This window comes from Haemaphysalis longicornis, unplaced genomic scaffold (assembly GCF_048455015.1).
Source record: "Haemaphysalis longicornis isolate Haplotype H1 unplaced genomic scaffold, Haemaphysalis longicornis Haplotype H1 scaffold_7, whole genome shotgun sequence".
Classification (NCBI taxonomy): domain Eukaryota; kingdom Metazoa; phylum Arthropoda; class Arachnida; order Ixodida; family Ixodidae; genus Haemaphysalis; species Haemaphysalis longicornis.
In genome coordinates this window covers 75,534,104-75,553,313 of record NW_027526422.1, presented here as the reverse complement: position 1 = coordinate 75,553,313, position 19,210 = coordinate 75,534,104, and the positions used below count along the sequence as shown (strand labels likewise).

The 19,210-nt window shown below is 44.6% G+C and overlaps 1 protein-coding gene across 1 annotated transcript in view; it reads left to right on the top strand.

The window, feature by feature from the left end:
* LOC144146361 (phospholipid-transporting ATPase ABCA3-like) overlaps nt 1-18,776 on the top strand; it is a 30,347-nt gene extending 11,571 nt beyond the window's left edge. Inside the window, exons 3-8 of the mRNA XM_077678318.1 lie at nt 904-1,082; nt 5,107-5,232; nt 8,576-8,693; nt 15,900-16,054; nt 17,640-17,795; nt 18,539-18,776. Of these exons, the coding sequence (XP_077534444.1) occupies nt 904-1,082; nt 5,107-5,232; nt 8,576-8,693; nt 15,900-16,054; nt 17,640-17,795; nt 18,539-18,763 (959 nt within the window). The 3' untranslated portion in view covers nt 18,764-18,776. The remainder of the gene's footprint in view (nt 1-903; nt 1,083-5,106; nt 5,233-8,575; nt 8,694-15,899; nt 16,055-17,639; nt 17,796-18,538) is intronic.
* Nucleotides 18,777-19,210: the final 434 nt, after the last annotated feature.

Here is a 19,210-nt window from a genome sequence, read left to right as displayed (position 1 = left end):
CGTTTCCAAGCCCCGAACCATGCTAGCCTCGATCAAGAACAGCTTCGTAGCTATTAGATTGCATCTCATTGTAAATAGATCCATGATCCGTGAGCCTTAGGGCTATCGCTTCAGCAGCTGAGGCGCCACGGTGCTGGCGGGGAAGATGAGCGTGCGATGAACACCGCAGTCTCCACCAAAACTAGTTACACCGTGGCAGAACAGATGACAAGAACCATATGGTTGATGGTGAAGCGATCTGTTTAAAAAAGAGGCAATCTCTCTACACCCTTCGACTACTACAGCTCAAGCAAAGCCTCCGTGCTAACCGTCTTCATTGTCGTCGCTAGAGTATGCCTGGTGCGTTAACTCCCACTCCCCGCTTCCCCGACGATGTTCCTAGTGGTTACCTCGACCGCGATTGTTACAAGGTTCCTAGTGGTTACAAAGTTCTTAGTACAATTTCACTAGTTTGAAGGGCGAAATGATGCTGTTGTGCAGCGCCAACGCAATTGAGAAATAGCAGAGGCGTGGCTCTGAGCGACAACTTTTTAATGTGACGGGTACGTCTACGTTCATGTACTGCGAGCGTATAGTGCGTAGCAGAGTCAAATCTAAACGCAAATATAAACCTGTGAAAATACAACACCAAATTTGAAGACATCGGTTTTTTATAGTAATGAATGACATGCTTGCGTCAAGTTACGGAGTACAACCAGTGCGCTTCTCTCTCAGCAATTAGCTGTGCATGTTACTCTTTAAGTGCACCAAATGCTGTTGTTCTATTGGGCTGGGGACCCGTCTTTCTATTCACGTATCAATAGAGGTTCTCTAATATTTGACTGGCACAGTCCCAGAGAACTCTGCATCTATTCCAGTTTCAAGCCAAAGCGTGTCATGTTCGTGGCTCTTTTTGGCGTGCAGGGAAAGCTGATTGGAAAGTTGTCAATCAGCGTCTCCTGGAACGAGACAACGTCGCTATAAGTGAAATCTGGGCGGGAATGGTGGTCACCGACGCGGCGATGATTGTTCTGGCCTGGTACTTATCCAAGGTTTTGCCCTGGAGCACCGACAATCCCCAGGGCTTGCTGTTCTTCCTGATGGTAGGGGAGCATTGTTGTACCATACCAGTTCTGCAGAGTGACTTGAGGCGGCAGGGCACATAGCATGTCCAACAGTCTTGATGGGACCTTGACACTTTATCAACTCTTCGAAATCTTAAATGCTCGCGGAACGTAGTCAACCGGCAAATCCAGTTCTTAAAGGAGCCATGAAGAGAAAATACAACTTCGTTTAATTTGAAAGAACTAGGATTCAGAATCTCCATCATCTCCATTACAGCCACAAAAGATGGTTTTTTTAACGAAAAAAAAAGCAAGCAGTATTTAAAAACTTTCAAATTTTGCGCCACAGTGACGTGTTATGAGCAAGAATGACGTCATACGGGCCAACAATAAAACATAATTTTCAGTGCGTTAACTGCACGTTAGCATTCAACTGATGCGGTCAAATGGAACTAGAGGCCCCATTACAGACGTCCAGTCATGTGTCGTCGCGACAGGTCAGTTAGGCGGCCGCCAATCGCACAAACAAGGTTCCGTGACGTCATAGAAAAGTTGCGGGAAATTGGCTAGGGGGTCGCGACTGCTTCACACGTTTTCTTTAATATCTCCGTTATTTGTTCGAAGATTGCAATGATATTGGTATCATTGTTATCGGGACTAAGCAGTCTTTCTAATAAATCCAACTTGTAATTTTTCTTCACGGCTCCTTTCAATTATGGGGTCGCAAACAACCTCGGGCGGAAATGACTGCTCTATGCCTATCAAATAACTTTGAAACTTTCTCAAAAAACGTTTTCAGTCTTTACTGGTCTTGGAGATCTATGGCCGCTCGAATTAAGTCATTACAGTGGCGTAGCGGCTATAGGCCGGCTTTCCATCAGTTGCAGCAATTAACGCATTTGACAGCCACTTTAAAAAGAAAGCCACAAAAGCAAAGGAGAAACGGAAGGCACATCTGCTACGACGAGAAAATCTCGCAGTGCCGCTCCATCCTGGGGATAACTATAGCTTTAGCTGTGCTTCCAGACGAGAAGGAAAGAGGGAAAGCGTTTATTAAAGGTGTTGCAGAGCGCGTTTAATTTATTCACAGTGCTCGAAATACAGTGTAGCAATAGCTTGCGATGGCGTCACTGTAGTGGCCATCACTGCAAGCATGGTTGAACGCTGTCGTCTTCTCTGTCGCTGTCATCTCGATAACGCTGAAAAAGCTCATAGAAATCCAAAAATGCTGTTGTAACGTAACATGCATGCAATTTATATTTATCGAGTTTAATAAGGGGATCCAATGGAGGCCGCTATGGCCGTTTTGTCTCACATGATTTTTGTTCTCGAGTCAAAAGTTAAAACGAAGTGCTTTAATACAAAATTGGCTGCTCAATTTGGCTTCTGCAGTTTTATGTTGAAATGTTGCCATTTCGGCCAGTCACGCCACATTTTGCGACTATGTTACCAGGGGCATTATTCAAGTGCGGAGAACCGGCACTGATAGCGGAATAATGGATCCTGCAGCAGAAGATAAGCTGAAACGAGCACGCAATTCTCGGTAATGCAACGGAACAGCTAGTGCAGAAAAGAAGGTGCAATTACTGGAATCTTGAGCCGACAGAGATGATGCGGGTATAGGGATTGCTGGGTTCTGTGCTTCTGGCCAAAGTCTTCTCTCAATGCGGTCCCAAAACAGACGCCCTCGCTACCGCGTAGGTCATTCACGTAGCAGCATTGACACGGAGAGTGAGAGCACGGCAAAGTGAGGAAATACGAGCTACCTGGGAATGATAACGGAACTTCAACAAGCACATTTACTCCAAAGATGCACGAAGACAAAACACAACTTTGTCCAGTTTCAACGAAAGACCCTTTGAAAACTTAACTTCATCCCAACCCCGAAAATTATTTTTAATGCGGAAAAGCGCACGAAATATTCAAAGCAACCTTCATATTTCACTCTGGAGAGACGTAATATTGGCAAAAGTCATAAATATTGGCGAGCACTAGGAGTATATTTATGAATGTGTTGCCTTTAGTTGACATTCAGGTGATACGATCAAACGGAACTAGACGCACCACTGCAATCACCCAGTTGTGTTTTTTGGCGGTGTCTTATGCGCCATGCAGATAAAATGGATTGTTTTATTCGAAAGATATCGTGTTTTCTATTGCCCCCACCACTTCTCTGAAGAAAACGATGCTTTATTCACTGAGAAATATAAGCAACTTAAGTTGAAATTTTGATTCTCCCGCCAAATCATGTGTTTTTGTGACGTGAGCAATGACATCATATGTGCTGGAACACGGCCGGACTGGAGGAGCGGCGAGCGAGTGCGCGCTCGCCGCTCCTCCAGTACGGCCGTGGCTGAAAGGCCTTGCTTACTGTTCGTCAACCTAGATGGCGCCACCATACCGCGAAGGGCTGTTTTCTTTCTATGCTTTGTTTTTTATCGTATTTGTACCGGGCTTGTTTTTGTTGAGGTAGAAAATATAATCTCTTCGTAAAACGTGGTATTCGCTCGACAAATTTTGTGACGTAAGACAGCGTCGCTTACGCCAATCGACCACTGTCGTCTGAGACAACCCCAAAGCGCCGCAGTGCTGTGCAGCTAAAAAAAGCAAGTACGCGCAGTACCAACAGCAGTACGCATCGGTAATTTTATTTTTACGTATAGTTTCGTAACTTCCATTGTTTACCCCACCACTATTACCACTATAATAAAAATGTACCCTTAATTTAAACGCAATAGCTCTTTCGGCAAGCTTATAAGGCCTGCCTAATTTGCGCTTGCTTTTGCCGGCCTCAGCAAATCGTAGATCTGCACATATGACATCATAGGTTCCGCTGTTGGAAATGCGCTAATGGCTCGCATGGACATTCAATTTTTTCTGAATATATAGCTTATTTGAGCAAAGTTTAAGTCCAAAGTGGGTCGGTATGATTCTAATGAGGCAAAATTCCGAATGAATCAAACTTCTGTTTTGTCTGCATGGCCCTTTAAGTCGCCAGCCTCCAATCGCACAAACAAGATTCCGCGGCGTCATGGAGAAATCGCTTTAAAGTGGCTAGGGACTTACCAGTGGTACTAGTGTCTCTTTTATAAGTTCCATTATTATTTTGAAGTGTGCAATAAAAGAGCCATAACCGTTATCGGCTGTCTCCTTAATGATCCGAACTTGTATTTTGTCTCCAAGGCCGTTTTAATGATCCCAAAGCAAGCTTCAATCGCGTTCGTCCACATTGGCAACTGGGATAATTTTTTTACTACTAATTACATCACTGACGGATCACACTTAAAGCTCTTTATTGCCGATTATCTAAACACACATGAGAAGAGTCTGCAATTTTTTGGAAAGTTACAGGAACTCCGAACACATTTGTTTCGCGGTACATAAGGTACGACGGAAGGTCAGAAGCGTCGTGTTTTCCAACACCGCTGCATGATTAACCCGCCGGGCCATTCTGAACACCTTTCACCGACAACAAGATCCGCAATACTCATAGATAGGTATCGGGCTCGAATATATATAATTTTAATAATGTATACCTCCTTCTTCTCCATCATATCTAACCTCGTTACGGTTCGTCGGTGAAAGCCATGAAGCCACGGAAGCAACGAAAGCCATACGCCAATATGCGCTCACTAATGAGCCTCTCCCGTCACATCTGTTGTTTCTTCTTTTAATATTGCACGGACGTACTTGTAATTCAGATTTAGTCGGTGAAAGCCACGAGGCCACGGAAGCAACGAAAGCCATACACCAATATGCGCTCACTAATGAGCCTTTCCCCGTCACAGCTGTTTTTTCTTCCTTTAATATTGCACAGACGTACTTGTAATTCAGATTCGGGCAAATTGTTAACCAATTCTTAAAGCGAGAATTCACCCTCTCGCACTCGAAATGTTATATGCGATTGCACAAGTTGTGAATTAGCGCAAGTGTTTCTACTACCCTTACCATGTCACTGTAGACAGCGGCCGCCCGCGGGCATATCTGGATACTAGACTATGCTTGAGCTGCGGATTTTTGTGTTCGCACACTTCTATACAGTCGCTTATTGCTTTTTCGTCAGCCGAGCTACTGGTGGTCAAGAGTCGACGAAGTCCCAGAAGCCGCAATGGCCCAGCGAAGCTCAGCGCGATTCGAGAAACCCCCTCCCGGAGTTCGGCGCATCATAAATGTCCAGAACCTCACCAAGGTAGGAACCATGTAGAACTCGGCGCCAACGCCAAGTCACAGCGACCTCATGCGTCGCGTGATTTTAAGGTTAACGTTTTTGTTGTAATGTGCAACGTACGTGTGCTGGAGCTTCGGAAATACATTGCAATCTGTAGGTGTACCCTTCACATGCACTAAAGTACAAAATTTAAGGCGGAAAAACAAAGTTAGTATGGGAGTATGTGACGAGACCTAGCAAGCCAAGAGCCTCCACGAGTTGTTTTTCTGGTAAGTCTGCTAGGGAGGTCGGTTTGAACGAACGACGTCACTGTCCACCAAAACCGCCACATGACACGTCAGAGGCGATATGGAGGTGACGCCGGCGCATGCCCACATTCGCAGCCAATGGGAATTTAGGTGGTGTTTCGCCGACACACATGCCAACGTCATGAATATAAAGCATAGGCCGTTCAAGGCGTTCGCATTAAAAGCTCTGTAATGATGCTTTGGAGCCCTACTTCTCACATCCCTGTTAAGTGGCCTACGTTACGGCTGCGGCTAACCTCGCCGAAGAGGCAAACACTCCGCACATCGCTTAATATTTTGCTGGGTATTCTGGGCTTCCAGGTTCTTATCAAAATTAAGATAGCCTGTAATTTCATTGCGAAACATTTCCCCCTACTTAAACCATTATCATCGTGATTATCACCATCGCCATCACCATCACCATCATCGCCGTCGTCCGCTTACCTAAGTCCATCGCCGTCGTCCGCTTACCTAAGTCCATCGCGGGACAAGGACCTCTAACATCAATTTTCGACCCCTCTTAAAGGGACACTGCAGTGATATGTAAACATTGCGGGATTACTAGCGCAAATTGTAGTCCGGAGTCCCCAGGCCACGTTTCGACCACTCTGGGCGCGTTTACGCGAATTTATTTAGTAGAAAAATCAATTCGAAAATGCTGTCCTCCTCTCTTTACGCTAGCCCATTTTCTGAGGCGTTTTCGTGTGATGTCGGGAGGAGCCGAGCTCGCAATTGGCTGCGCTACTGCACGGTTCGCCGACCTTCCGATCGAGTCAGTCGGCACAGCGTTTAGACTGCCGGCCGCCGACGGGTCGTCGCAATGGGCTCGCTCAATTGAAACTAAGCCACCACACGTTTGTTAATGAAGAATGTCCCTTTCTTTACTTTGTTAGTTTGTACACCGTATCTAGCTCCAAGTCGACTCAAGGTCGCCTCGCACAAGCGCTGCACAAGGGCACATGCGACCCTTCGCTGACTTTACGCTAGTAGGAAAATCTAAGGCCACTTGAACGCGGGTGAAGAGTCAACGAAGTCAATATTGCTACTAAGAAAATAAAATCAACTGAAACTTTTACTGTACAGCGCAAAACTAGGGATCAGGAAGCACTTTTTTGCGCTGGGTGAAAAGCACAGCGGTCAGCAGCACGGCCGCACATCTGCGAACGCTTTTCCGTCCAAGAAATGATATTGCTAGACGTGAGATATTGTGGAAGTTTGGGGAACGCTTACTGCACGGGCGCTATACGACAAATAGTCACCTAAGCTGTTTGGAATGCTAAAACTAAATAAAAGTGTAAACTGGTTATACATTATATACCTTATATTTCCAAGGTTGGCAGCGATCGCCCGTGGCCGAGTGCTTTGGAGCGCTAGGTATGTCGGCGCAAGTGTTTTGCGCGTCACTAGTTCGAATCCCCGTGGGTGCGTACTTTTTTTTTTATAAGTTAACTTTTTCGTTTTCCGACGATGTTTTCTATACTGAGTTCACCTTTTTTTGGGCCGCAACGTTCATTGCCCCACGAACTAGTTCACAGAATGCGCGCAGGCTGGCACTGGCGCGCTAGCGAGTTCTCGTTGGCGTGCTGTTGCCATTAGCACCGACTGCTTGCGGGCAGTGGGCACAGGCCAGAATCAACAGACCCTTGGCCTGGTGCGAACACGCTTTTTACGATACAGGCATGAGTGAGGCAAGCTCCAAATATAGGGGAAAAGCGCATGGCATTTGAGCGTCTGCGGGGACGCGGAGGGTGTTGATGCACTGCGTAGGCCTCGGCTAGTGAATGCTACGATTCCAAGCCGTCCTAGGAGGCTAATCTTATGCATTTTACAGCCGACATCATGGCAGAAGCGCGGTACGATGATTACTGAGATATTGAGAAGGCCTTTTCTTCTTCTTAAGTGGTTCGGGTGAAAAGGAAAAGGAATTGCACTGGGGATATTATTGAGCCCAACAGGGGGCTCACCTGCATACAACCCAGTGCGGTGGGGAGGGGGAGGAGGGGGATATAAAGATTAGAGAGGAGAAAGGGGGTGATAAAGAGATGCCCATCCAACAACGCCATTGGTTGTGTTTTACAGAACCGAGACCGAAACCGAAACTTGTTTGATTGCTAACGTTGGACATTGTCAATCACGGTGCCCCCTCCTCCCAACGTCACAGCCTTAGTTGGTGCGGCCGCCGCAAACCGCGCATGGTAGTTTTTCTTCTTTCGCGCTTTGTAAAATATTTACCGATTTGTCAACCGGATAAACGATGAAAAGTGTGCTAATTTGAGCCAGTCTACGCAGTGCAAGCAACAACGGGAGCTTGACAAATTCACTTCATTGTCCCTTTAATCTGGCCGTCACTGCTCAAGGCGTTTAAAAGGGATGTCTATACGTGTCTGTGGTCGTTTGTCACGAGCACGTTCGAACATGCAGTAATGGCGTGCATTATCGTAAGGATAGCGACCCATATACGCACCACTCCCACCAATTCTCGGTGAACGAAAGTGAGCTTCGTGCGTAAAGACAGTAATTGGACATGATGAATTCTACGTGTAACTTTTCTTAGCTTGTTTCAAACATCGTTATTTCGTAATGTTTTTCCTACTCCAAAGCTTGTTTTAGCAGGCATGGTGCATTAACGTGTTCACTTTAAGTCCAAATATACAAGCTATTCAAGGTAAAGATGTGAATTGGTCCACTAACATTTGGCTTCCTGTTTTCCGTAAGTTGATTAGCCTCATTTGTTACACGATGCAAAAATAACTGCTGCACTAATACTAAAAAACATAGAGAGATATAGAGGGAGCGAGTATGTGTGTGACAGAGAAAGAAAGAAAGCGTTGTTGTCTGGCAACAAAGACATGCTCGTTTTCATAGTTGCGTAGTTTAGCGTAACGATATGAGATTTCATGCCAGAAACCTGTACGGCCACCAGCATAAAGGACATTTCTATGAATATACGAGCTTCACGATTGGTGAGACAGAGGAACATTCCTCAAAAGCGCGCACGTAGATTGTCACCAGCGCCCTATATTCATTCACATGCGCAGCTACGCGCCCATAATCGTTGTGTTGTGCCTCGGCTGCAGATGTTTGGATCAAAGCCGGCCCTGAATGGTCTCGACTTGGCGGTATACGAGTCGAAGGTGACCGTACTTTTGGGCCACAACGGAGCTGGAAAAACGACACTGATGAGCATCCTGACAGGCAAGTGGCACCTAACCTTTTGATTAAATGACGTGAGGGTAGTGTACATCTGGCGTAGAAAAGAGGACACCCTAGAATGGGGCGTTTTATATACAGTTGCTGTCCAATAACATCACGTGCACCATCTCTGCCACTTTCATCTCAGGGCGCCTGAGTTTCCAGTCATTGCTATCTAGTGGGAAAAGTTCACCAATACAGAGTTCCACCATAAGATCTAATCTAGAGTTTCAGCCAACATTCGGCCGATGGGAAGTGCGAGCTTAACGCCAGATATCTAAATCACGGGTAATGTTACGCCTTGTTCTTGCTGAATTATGCCCATTTGATGGGACGCATATGTCGAATATTAGCCGACCAGTCGATAATTAATGCTATGTTGCAGTGGTTCTCAGCCATGACCCAACAGGGGACCCCTTTCGGGCTTGCGAAATTGATGGGGGACCCCACGATATAATACATGCCGATCGGTGTCATAGTGTCCAACAATTTGAACTTGTAGCTTACCCCCCCCACACACACACACACTTGCTCGATGCCCACCTTTTGTGCTTGACTTCTATGACGATGCGCGTCACTATGTTAAACAATGTGCTCTTGAATCTAACACTCGTCTGAACACATATATGCTGCCTTTTCGGTGTCTGTTTTTTTTTTTCTCTCATAGATGGCGTGTTGTGCAAAAAGCCGATCTTAAAGTATGTGCTACGCGGAAAAACTAAACGTACATGTCAGGCGGTGAAGCCACCTTTTGGCATTGCCAGCCAGTTCTAGCAAAATGGAGGAAAGAATGGCAGGGGGGAAAGTTTTGGATGAGGCTTCGCGGACCCCTCAAATGCTCTCGAGGACCCCCTGGGGTCCGCGGACCCCCATATGAGAACCACTGCTATATTGTATTTGGCAGCATACATGCTGTCGGGAAGCAGAGTCTATGAGATTGATGGCTGGACGTGGTTGGCTTTATTGTTAACACAACGGACAGCTGGTGCGTTGGAAGAGTTCACGAATGTTGCAAATTTTTTTTAAGGAACAATATGATAATAGTTGGACGCTTGGATACCGGCATCGCTGCATCTGCCTGTCCACCAGTGGAGGCTGATACTGACGGAGGTAACGTTGTTAGTGATCGTGGCTTAGCCACAGTGGCCTATGTACAGTCACGCACAAGGGTTCGATGTTATATGTCTAGGAGCAGATTGTTGGCTTAAGTGCCGTGCGTGTGCTTTCAGCGGTATGAGGTGCAGGCATCGATTTTTGCTACAGTACCTGAATAAAACACACCCTGAGTGGATAGGTGCAACTTAACGTTGTGCAAATAAATTTTGAATAACTACAATTAAGCTTGGCTAACTACAATTAACAAATAAATTTTGTATAACTGCAATAAATAAAAGAACACAAAATACCAATAACTCAGTCAGAAACCGTGAAGGATAATGCCAATGTTCAAAGTTGTATATTCATCGTGCTCGCTACTTACTGGACACAGAAGATGAAAAAAGGCGCGGATAAAAGACGTGCTGGTGTATCTGAAGAGTAACTCAACTTCGACACAAGGAAGGGCCTCGTTATTGACGAAAATTCTTTTGTCGTTCCGCAACTTAACGAAATGTTTGTTGCGGTTTCCATCATGTTTTTACACGCCCATCGCCTCCAACGACGCGTCTGTTTTTAGCCATGCAAATCTCAACAGCGGCTTCACTGCTACAATCGACAAACTTAAAGGGGCTATGCAGACAAAACACAAGCTTCGTTCATTCGAAAGATTGCCTTGTTAGAATCATACGGATATCACTTTTAACGCACACTTCGTTAAAATAAGCTATATAATAAGGAAAAAATGGAATGGCCATGCTTCCAACTAGCTCATTTCCCGCAACTGAACCTCGAATGTGCGATTCGCTGAGGAAGGCAAAGGCAAAAGCAAACGCAAAGTGGGCACAGCTTATAAGCTTGCCGAACGAGCTGTTTGCACTTAAATGTAATGCATATTCATGTTACAGCAGCAAGATTGCGGGGTAAACAATGAAAGTTACGAAAATACTCGTAAACATAGAAGTACCCATACGCACTGCTGTTGGTACTGGGCGCACTATGCTTGGTTTACATGCACGGCAATCCACCGCTTTGGAGTGGTCTTACACAACACTGGCCGACTGGCGTAACCGACATTGCCTCACGTGACCCTGTTTGTTTAGCATACCCCAAGTTTTATGCAACGATTACTTTCTACCCCACCAAAAAAACAAACAAGTAGAAAATGCGGTCAAAAAACAAAGTTGCCGTGAACAACGATCAGCGGCTGACTATGGTAGCGCCATCTCGGATGGCTGACGGTAATCAACGCTGCAGAGCCTAATGACGTACTGGACGTCCATTGGATTACCCGCCCTTGTGATATTATGGCAGACGTCACGAAAGCACATGATTTGGCGGAAGAATCAAAATTTTCGCCTAAATTGGTTAATTTTTCAAAGAATTTAGCACCGTTTGCTGCCGTACAAGCGCTGAGGGCACTATAAAACACTAAATCTTTCAAATAAAACACTTCTGTTTTGTCGGCATGGACCCTTGTACCTTCGCCAAGATGCAAAATTGAGTTACTGAACCAATTTTTATTTGCGATTCATTCGGACGCCATTTTCTGTCTCAGTGTAAATTGATCCGGTGTCTGTGAAACAGACTTAACGTCTCGTTTAGTGTGCGACGCCTGCTCCGATAGACATTTCTCCTCCGGATTTCTGGGCGTGGTGAGTTGGGCATCGTCCAAATGACTAACATAAGCCTTACTTTTTACTTAGGTGATCTTTAGATTCAGATATTTTAGTATTGACAACAGAAAAGCCATCGTGGTGAAGGTAGCGTGTTGGATTGGATTGGAAAAGAGTTTATTTACAAAGATCCTGCAGTAGGCGGGGGCCGATTTACGGCTCCGCCTCAACGCGGCCTAACGTGTAACGTGTTGGACTTGATAGAATTTGTTTGCTCTTATACAGAATATGAACATTAGTTTCAGCGGATCAGTATGGTAGCGCCATCTGGGGGGACTGATGGTAAGCCAGGCTGCAGAGCCTATTCACGCACTGGAAGTTCGTTTTAATACCTGCACTCACGACTGCATGGCAGACGTCACGAAAACACCAGATTTGGCGGGAGTATCAAAATTTTAACCTAAATTAATAATTTCTCAGTGAATAGGGCATCGTTTGCTCAATCAATCAATTAATCAATTAATTTAATAATATCTGGTTTTATCTGGTTTCATTAATATCTGGTTTTATTTATTAATATCTAGTTAATATCTGGAACTTTGTTTTAGAAGCATTAATTTTTAACTTATTAAGATTACACCACTGTAACACGTTACGGTGATCTACACTTAGTTTAGACGTTAGTGACGAAACCGTATTGTCATAGTTGTAGAGAGTGGTATAATCTGGATATAATAGACATTTTGAAGAGGAAAGGCAATTCGGTAAATCATTAATGTACAACAAAAAAGTAGTGGCCCCAATATGGAACCTTGGTTACGCCAATGTTAGTTATTCTAGCTTGCGACTAGACATCAGCAACGGAAACAACCTGAATTCTATCTCGTCAGTAATTTTTAAGGAGCAATAATGGTGGTCCACAAATTCCAAGCAATTCCAGTTTAGTAAAAAGGATAGAGTGATTGATAGTATCAAATGCTTTAGACAGATCGAGAACAAGTGAACCAGCGTACAAGCCTTCGTCAGTAAATGATTTTAGCTTATCGGTAAGGGAAACGAGGGCTAGATGAGTGGAATAACCAGGACGGAAACCAAATTGCCATGAAGAAAGTATATTAAGTTTATTTAAATAGTTTGTTAGACGAGTTGCAATTAGTTTTTTAGTTATTTTGCTGAAAAATGGTAATATGAATATGGGCCTGTAGTTAGGAAGCAATGATCGATCACCGTTCTTATTAAAGACTAGAATAATTTTTCCTCGCTTAAGTTCCTCTGGAAACAGAGCACTTTGAAACAACCGACTAAATATTTGAGAAAGTGCCTATGAAATGAGATGAGCGATCATTTGCATTCGGCTGGCGTGAATATTGTCAAGCCGGGAGCTGGTTAATTTTTGGTTGTTTGTGGAATCAAAGATTCCATGGGGTGTTGTAGGGGAAAGGAAGAACGAATGCGGTAGCCGTGCGTGTTTGAACTCATAACTGAAAATTTCACTTTGATCGTGACTGAAAAAGAAATTGCAGAAAGCGTTAGCCATATGAATGGGTTGAACGTACTCGATAGCATTATGCGATATTTTGGATACATGATCGTGACACATGCGTCTATTTAAAAAAAGAAATTATAATTTCCCATTCTTTTTCATGAATTATGGCCAGCCTCTGTTATTTTATGCTCTTAATTCTTTCTTTTGGCGCTTTTCAGTTGCGCAGAAATGTCGTTAGCTAGTTTCATTTTATACCGGGCAAGTAACAATGTTGAAAGGCTGTTTTTTTTATTTTTTTGTAAAGATTATCTCGCCTGCGCCTGGCCGATAGTAGTGTATCGGTCATCCAGGGTTTGCGTGCATATAGATATTGTTTTACATTTTCGGGTACACGAGTTACAAAGCAGGCATGATGAAATTATCAGTAAAAATTGGGAATAGGCTTTCTGCGTATCATCTGTGCGCATACTTCAGACCAATCTACTTTTGCTATCGCTTCAACGAACGTTTCTTTGTCAAAGATACTTTTTTAAAAAGCAAAAGAACGTTTACGGCTGAGTACTGTTAAATTTGATAAAAATGGGGCAGTGATCAGTAATATCAATGTCAAGAACACCAGCTAGAGGCGGAGTAAGTAGATTAGACAGGGCGTGATCAATAAGAGTACTACTGCCGGTACTGGAATGACGAGTTGGAATATTAATAAGACACTCAAATCTGAAGCTGTGAATGGTATTTGTATAGTTAATACATCCGGGAGATGTGTTATCAAGTAAATTTATATTAATGTCCCCCAAGATAGCCATATTTTTGTTTTCTAGACACACACTGTTCAATGAATGTTGAACAGCTCAGCAAAATTCAGGAATCGATGTTGATGGGGAACGATAAATGCAGCCACAGATAAAAGATTTCGCAGTGATATTTAGAAACGAGGCATCGAATTCAATAAATACAGATTCACAGTTGGTCAACGAGATGTCTAAATCATACCTTCGCTTGTAGGACATATTAGAAGACACAAATAAAGCTACACCTACGTGGTTACTTGCTAGCCTGTGACAATATTCGGATGAATAGGAAGGGAAGCAGTACACCTTATCTTCGTTCGATAGCCAAGATTCAGTAATTGCAATGATAGAAAGATGGTTATCACAGGATAAAAGTAGATTATGAATTTCATCGAAACGTTTTCGTAGACTTCTAGCGTTGAAATGTATGATACATTGAGAGTCGGTAAAAAGAAACGATCTTAATTCATTAGCCACGAATGATGGGGATGTCTGAGGCATGATAATGGTCTACATAGGTTATGTCTGGTGCAGTCACTTGAAGTGATTTGGGACAGGACGGATTCTTTGCGGATTCGGAGCCCTTTACTGTCAGTGGTCTTCCTCGCCTTGATCTGGTAGTTGTCCGTCTATAGAACCATCCATTTTTTTTCCTTCTTTAGAGCTAATGCCTTAGCGAACAGTGTCTTGTTACCTGGGGTCAACCGATCTTTAATGTAGACTGGGGTGTCTGGTGAGGCCAAAACACCAATATCATTGAGGAAAAGTTTGGCCTTGCGTGCTTGGATAATGAACTCGGATTTTTGGTTGGGGAACAAAATCTAGCAATGATATTTTTCTTGTTTTCCGATCGCATCGGGACTCGATGAAAAAGTCGATGTAAAGGGGTTCTAGAGGGCACTCAATCTTTTCCCCAATGGTTTGCATTATTGCGATGCAATCTTCGCCCTGAGTGCAAGGAACACCCTTTATTTCCACGTTGTTCATCATCGAGTACTGCTCCAGGTCAGCTACCTTTTTAATCAGAGCCGAATTTTCTGGCTTCAGTGCGGTGTTGTCGGCGACCAATGAAGCGTTCTCACTGCGCAGATCTTCAACACGCGAGTTCATATGCTCAAGGCTTTATACTAACTCGACAACTTGCGTTTTTAGCTCGAGGATGTCAACGCCGGAAGTTAGCATTTTTAACAAGAACCTACCAAAAACAGCTTCCGCCGTTCGCTCGGTTTCAGCGTCTAGTTTTTGTTGCATGTCAGCAACCATCTTTGAAAGCTCCGCGTTCGTGGGTATAGCGCACAGGCAACGACAAGAACAGCGAAAATGGCAGCAATGACAGCAAAAAAGGACAAGAAACGCGAGGTTCTCTGGCAATTAGACACTAACATGCGCAGACAGAGAAGAAAATTCAGACGACTGTTCCGAGGGCTGTCCCTGCTGCCAATGAAGCGCGGCACCCGGTGCTGGCTTGTTTGTAGCTGTCGTCGCTGAAGGCAGTGCCTCCAAGCGGTTGCTGGTGATGATGGAACAGCAGGATCAGGGGATCACTGATCAGCCTGGCGAAGCTCACACGTGCCGACGATGAAGGCCTATGGAAGGCCGCTGATGATCTCACGGCGATAGGCAATGCTCCTGAAGAGACAGCGGCCGGAAAAGGGGCTGCGCTGACAGAGAAGAAAAATCTGGCGTCTGTTTCGAGGGCTGATTGATTGATTGATTCTGTGGTTTAACGTGCCAACGCAAAGCAGGCGATGAGGCACGCCGTAGTGGAGGACTCCGTATTAATTTTGACCACGTGGGGATCTTTACCCTGCGCCGAAATCTCGTACACACGGGCGTTTTTTGCTTTTCGCCTCCATCAGAAAATGGGCCGCCGCGGCCGGGAATCGAACCCGCGTCCTTGTGCTCAGCAGTGTAACGCCTTAGCCACTAAGCCACCGCGGCGCGAGGGCTGTCATTGCAGCAAGACAAGAGCTGGGGGCACTATAAAACACGAAATCTTTCGAATAAAACAAACTTGTATTTTGTCTGCATGGCCCCTTTAAGCATCTACTTCGTCCTCGGAACAGAATACCAAATAACTATTCCTAAACTGAGATTCTCAAGGTGGTTCCTTTCGGAAATGGCTGCTTGGAAAAAGCTGCCGCAAGGGAGGCAATCCCGCAACTGACAGTAGTGGTTTTGAAGCAGTAACCCCTCATCTAAAACTTTTTCACGCTCGTAGGTATCAAAGGTCCGACGAGTGGCACTGCGTGCGTCTGCGGCTTCAACGCGGCCGTACAGCGTGATGCGATCCGCAAAGTTGTGAGCCTGTGCCAGCAGTTCGACATCTTCTTCGGGGACATGACATGCGCCGAGAACCTGCTATATTTTGGATCGGTACGTCGCCAGCATGTAAAACAAAGACAGCCTTCGACTTTTTTTTTGGGGGGGGGGGGGTTCAGAGGGGTCACTCCGCTCCATTCAAGCAACGAAAAATGTTTTTTACCAGAAAAGTGCAATAGCCAAGAACTTTGAACTTTTGCCACATAGTGACGTTTACTAGGGCAGGAGTAACGTAATATCAACCACCACTAGAATATAGATATCAGCGCGTTACCCTCATATCAGCATTCGAGTAATATAACCAAACAAACCTAGCAAGCCCGCTACCATCGCCCTGTGATGTTTTTTTTTTTTTTTTTTTTTTGTCGGTGGCTTAGGTCGGCGTCGGCAAGTCACACCCACAACGTTTTGTGACGTCATGGAAAAATCGCTGAAAAATGGCTGGGGTGTCGCCACCGTTCGACCTGTTTTCTTTAATATCTCCATATTTTCTTGAAGTTTGCCCTGAGATTAGTATTGTTGTTACCACAACAAACCAGACTGTCTTTAATAAATCGAACTCGTATTTTGCCTTCATGGGCTCTTTATAAAACTTTGAGCTTCGTTTGAAGGATCGCGCTTGGGGCTAATACAGCGACGTACTTGAAAGAAAACAAAAGTACACTGGCTGTACGGACTCCGCACTTGTTTTATTACGAATTAGACAGCAGAAGATGATTTCATGAAAACAATTTTGGAAGATCCATTAGTATAAAAATTAGATGTATTGCACAGTCTTTATGAGAAGGGAACGTTTTCTTCTTTCAAATCCGCCTGTGTCTTAGTCCCAAGCACAAATGATGCACTATCAACTAACCCTCACCGCGGGTAACTCAAACGTTATGCCCTCGTTTCTTGTGAAGTCAGGATCTATCCTATTGAAAACTAAATTTGGACTAGTTGCTGAAGAAGAATAGAAGAAGAACAGATTTATTTCATGTTCTTTATCAGACATGACGGAGCGAGAGAAACAGCTGTTGTGGACAGCTTAACGAGCTCTCGCCCAGTACGGGTGTATGGGTAGCATAGATGGTGCCTGACGGTAGGCATCCTAGATGATTTGCGTGCAATTAACACAGTGCAATTTCAATATTTTCCATCGAATGCAGTAAAAAATAAAACTAATATGCACTTACAAAAATGTGGTTAAATAAACAGAAATGAGAAGGAACACGTTTATACAATGCCTAGAGAAACATTGCTTGAATACATATCCACAACCGGTACTCTTCGGTGGAAAATAAAAAAAAATACAATAAAAAATAAAGAGCAATCATTATTGCAAGTACATTAGTGAAAGCTCAGGAAAAAGCTCAGGAAGAATGCAAGTCAACGCCGCGTTCAATAAATTGATTTAGAAATTTGAGGAGAGGTAATGCGAACATTGCGTTTCTAACTTAAAAAAACAGAGCGATAAGTTAAAATGATTTCGCGGTAGAACCATCTCATCGACATTGTGAAGCACTGAGATCTGTGTTGTGCCTTCATTACCTTGAATGCGCCTGTCTCGATATTCCTGTGAGAGGGCATGCATATGTAATGCGTGTTCTACATACATGTGTTTATGCATGTGTCTACGTCTGTGCACTCCCGGGAACAGCTTAAAGGATCCGACATGAAGGGTCTCCATGAGGCAATTGTGGACACGCTGAAAATTGTGAACTTGGAGGAGAAAATGCACTGCATGCCAGCAGAGCTCTCCGGTGGAATGAAAAGAAGGCTCAGCATGGCCATCGCCATCGTGTCGAATCCCAAGGTGAGGTGGCCGCTATAGATTGGTGGCGTCTAAGGCCCGCAGCCTCCCTCCATCCTTTCCCTCTTCAGGGGATGTAGGGGGTCTCTTAGTGGTTTCCCGTTATAATTGAAACAATGGTATTACACTGTGAACACGTGTTAGTCGCCTTGCTCCCACCAGGCTTAGGGCCAACTGCAACACAACAAAACATCGATCTAAATACTGGGTTGTACATTGGACGATGACGAGATGTGGCTTATGGCCATGTCTATATATAAGCCTTTCCAGACCAAGGAAAGCGCTGACTGCCATAAAATCGTGTGTAGCCGCAGCCAAAAAACAATACCGTTACATTACATTACAAAGGTATTACATAATAAAAAACATTCGGTCGAAAACATGCGTAATATTTTATCTTTGCTCATTATTCTGGACAAGTACAGCGCATGCCACCATTTTGAGTAGTTTTGAACTGGCTTGCATAAATTTACTTCTTCATGAAACTTCCGTCAGACTTTTGGCCAGTAGGCTGAATGGAGTCACAGACAGACCAATATTTCCTAATTTAGGTAGCCAAAAAAAAAAGACTATCGCCTTGAGTAGTCATCCCGGTTTCTGTGGGGATTAAATTTCTTTCCAAAGCTTGGCTGAGTATTCGAAACCAATAAGGTCCTTCGCAAAACGATTTACAGAAACATGGCTTTTGTAAGCAGTGTTAATGTGCTGGTTCAAATTATTTCACTTCTGTTCTGCGTGACAAAAAGGTCGTAATCCTGGACGAGCCCACCGCTGGCATGGACCCCGAGACTCGCCGCAATGTGTGGGACGTCATTCAGACTGTCGGAAAGAAGCACACCGTTCTGCTTTCATCACACGATATGGAGGAGGCCGACGCCCTGGGTGACTTCATCGTCGTCATGGCGCAAGGCAGGGCCGTCTGCGCCGGCACCACGGCGTTCCTCAAGAAGGCCTGTGGTACGCGTCATTGAGCTCTGTTGACGCGCTTTTGCGATGTCTTCGGCATGTGCTTGCTTCCGCTGACCGCTTGTTTGCAGGAACGAACAAAAAGAATAATGGTAAATTTCTCAGAGTGCATCCCAGCAGCATTGGCCATTGCCTTCGGCGTTGCATCTCAGTTGTGATCTGTTCTAGGTCAGTTCAACAGGTGTGTAATTATTATATGTAACGGAGAAAACCTGGTATTCTTACTTTCCGGAGATAAAGTTAGAAGGGCGATAGAACAAAAGCGAAATAAATTAGCCTAAAACGCGCACGCCCACAGATGTGAGCACACACACCTGCACACACACGTTCGAACGTTCACTCTCTCACACACACGCACATTTACACAGAAGCAAAGACAGACACGGACGCGCACATGCATGCAAACACATATGCGCACACGCACACATACACACATGAACACGAACTCCAAC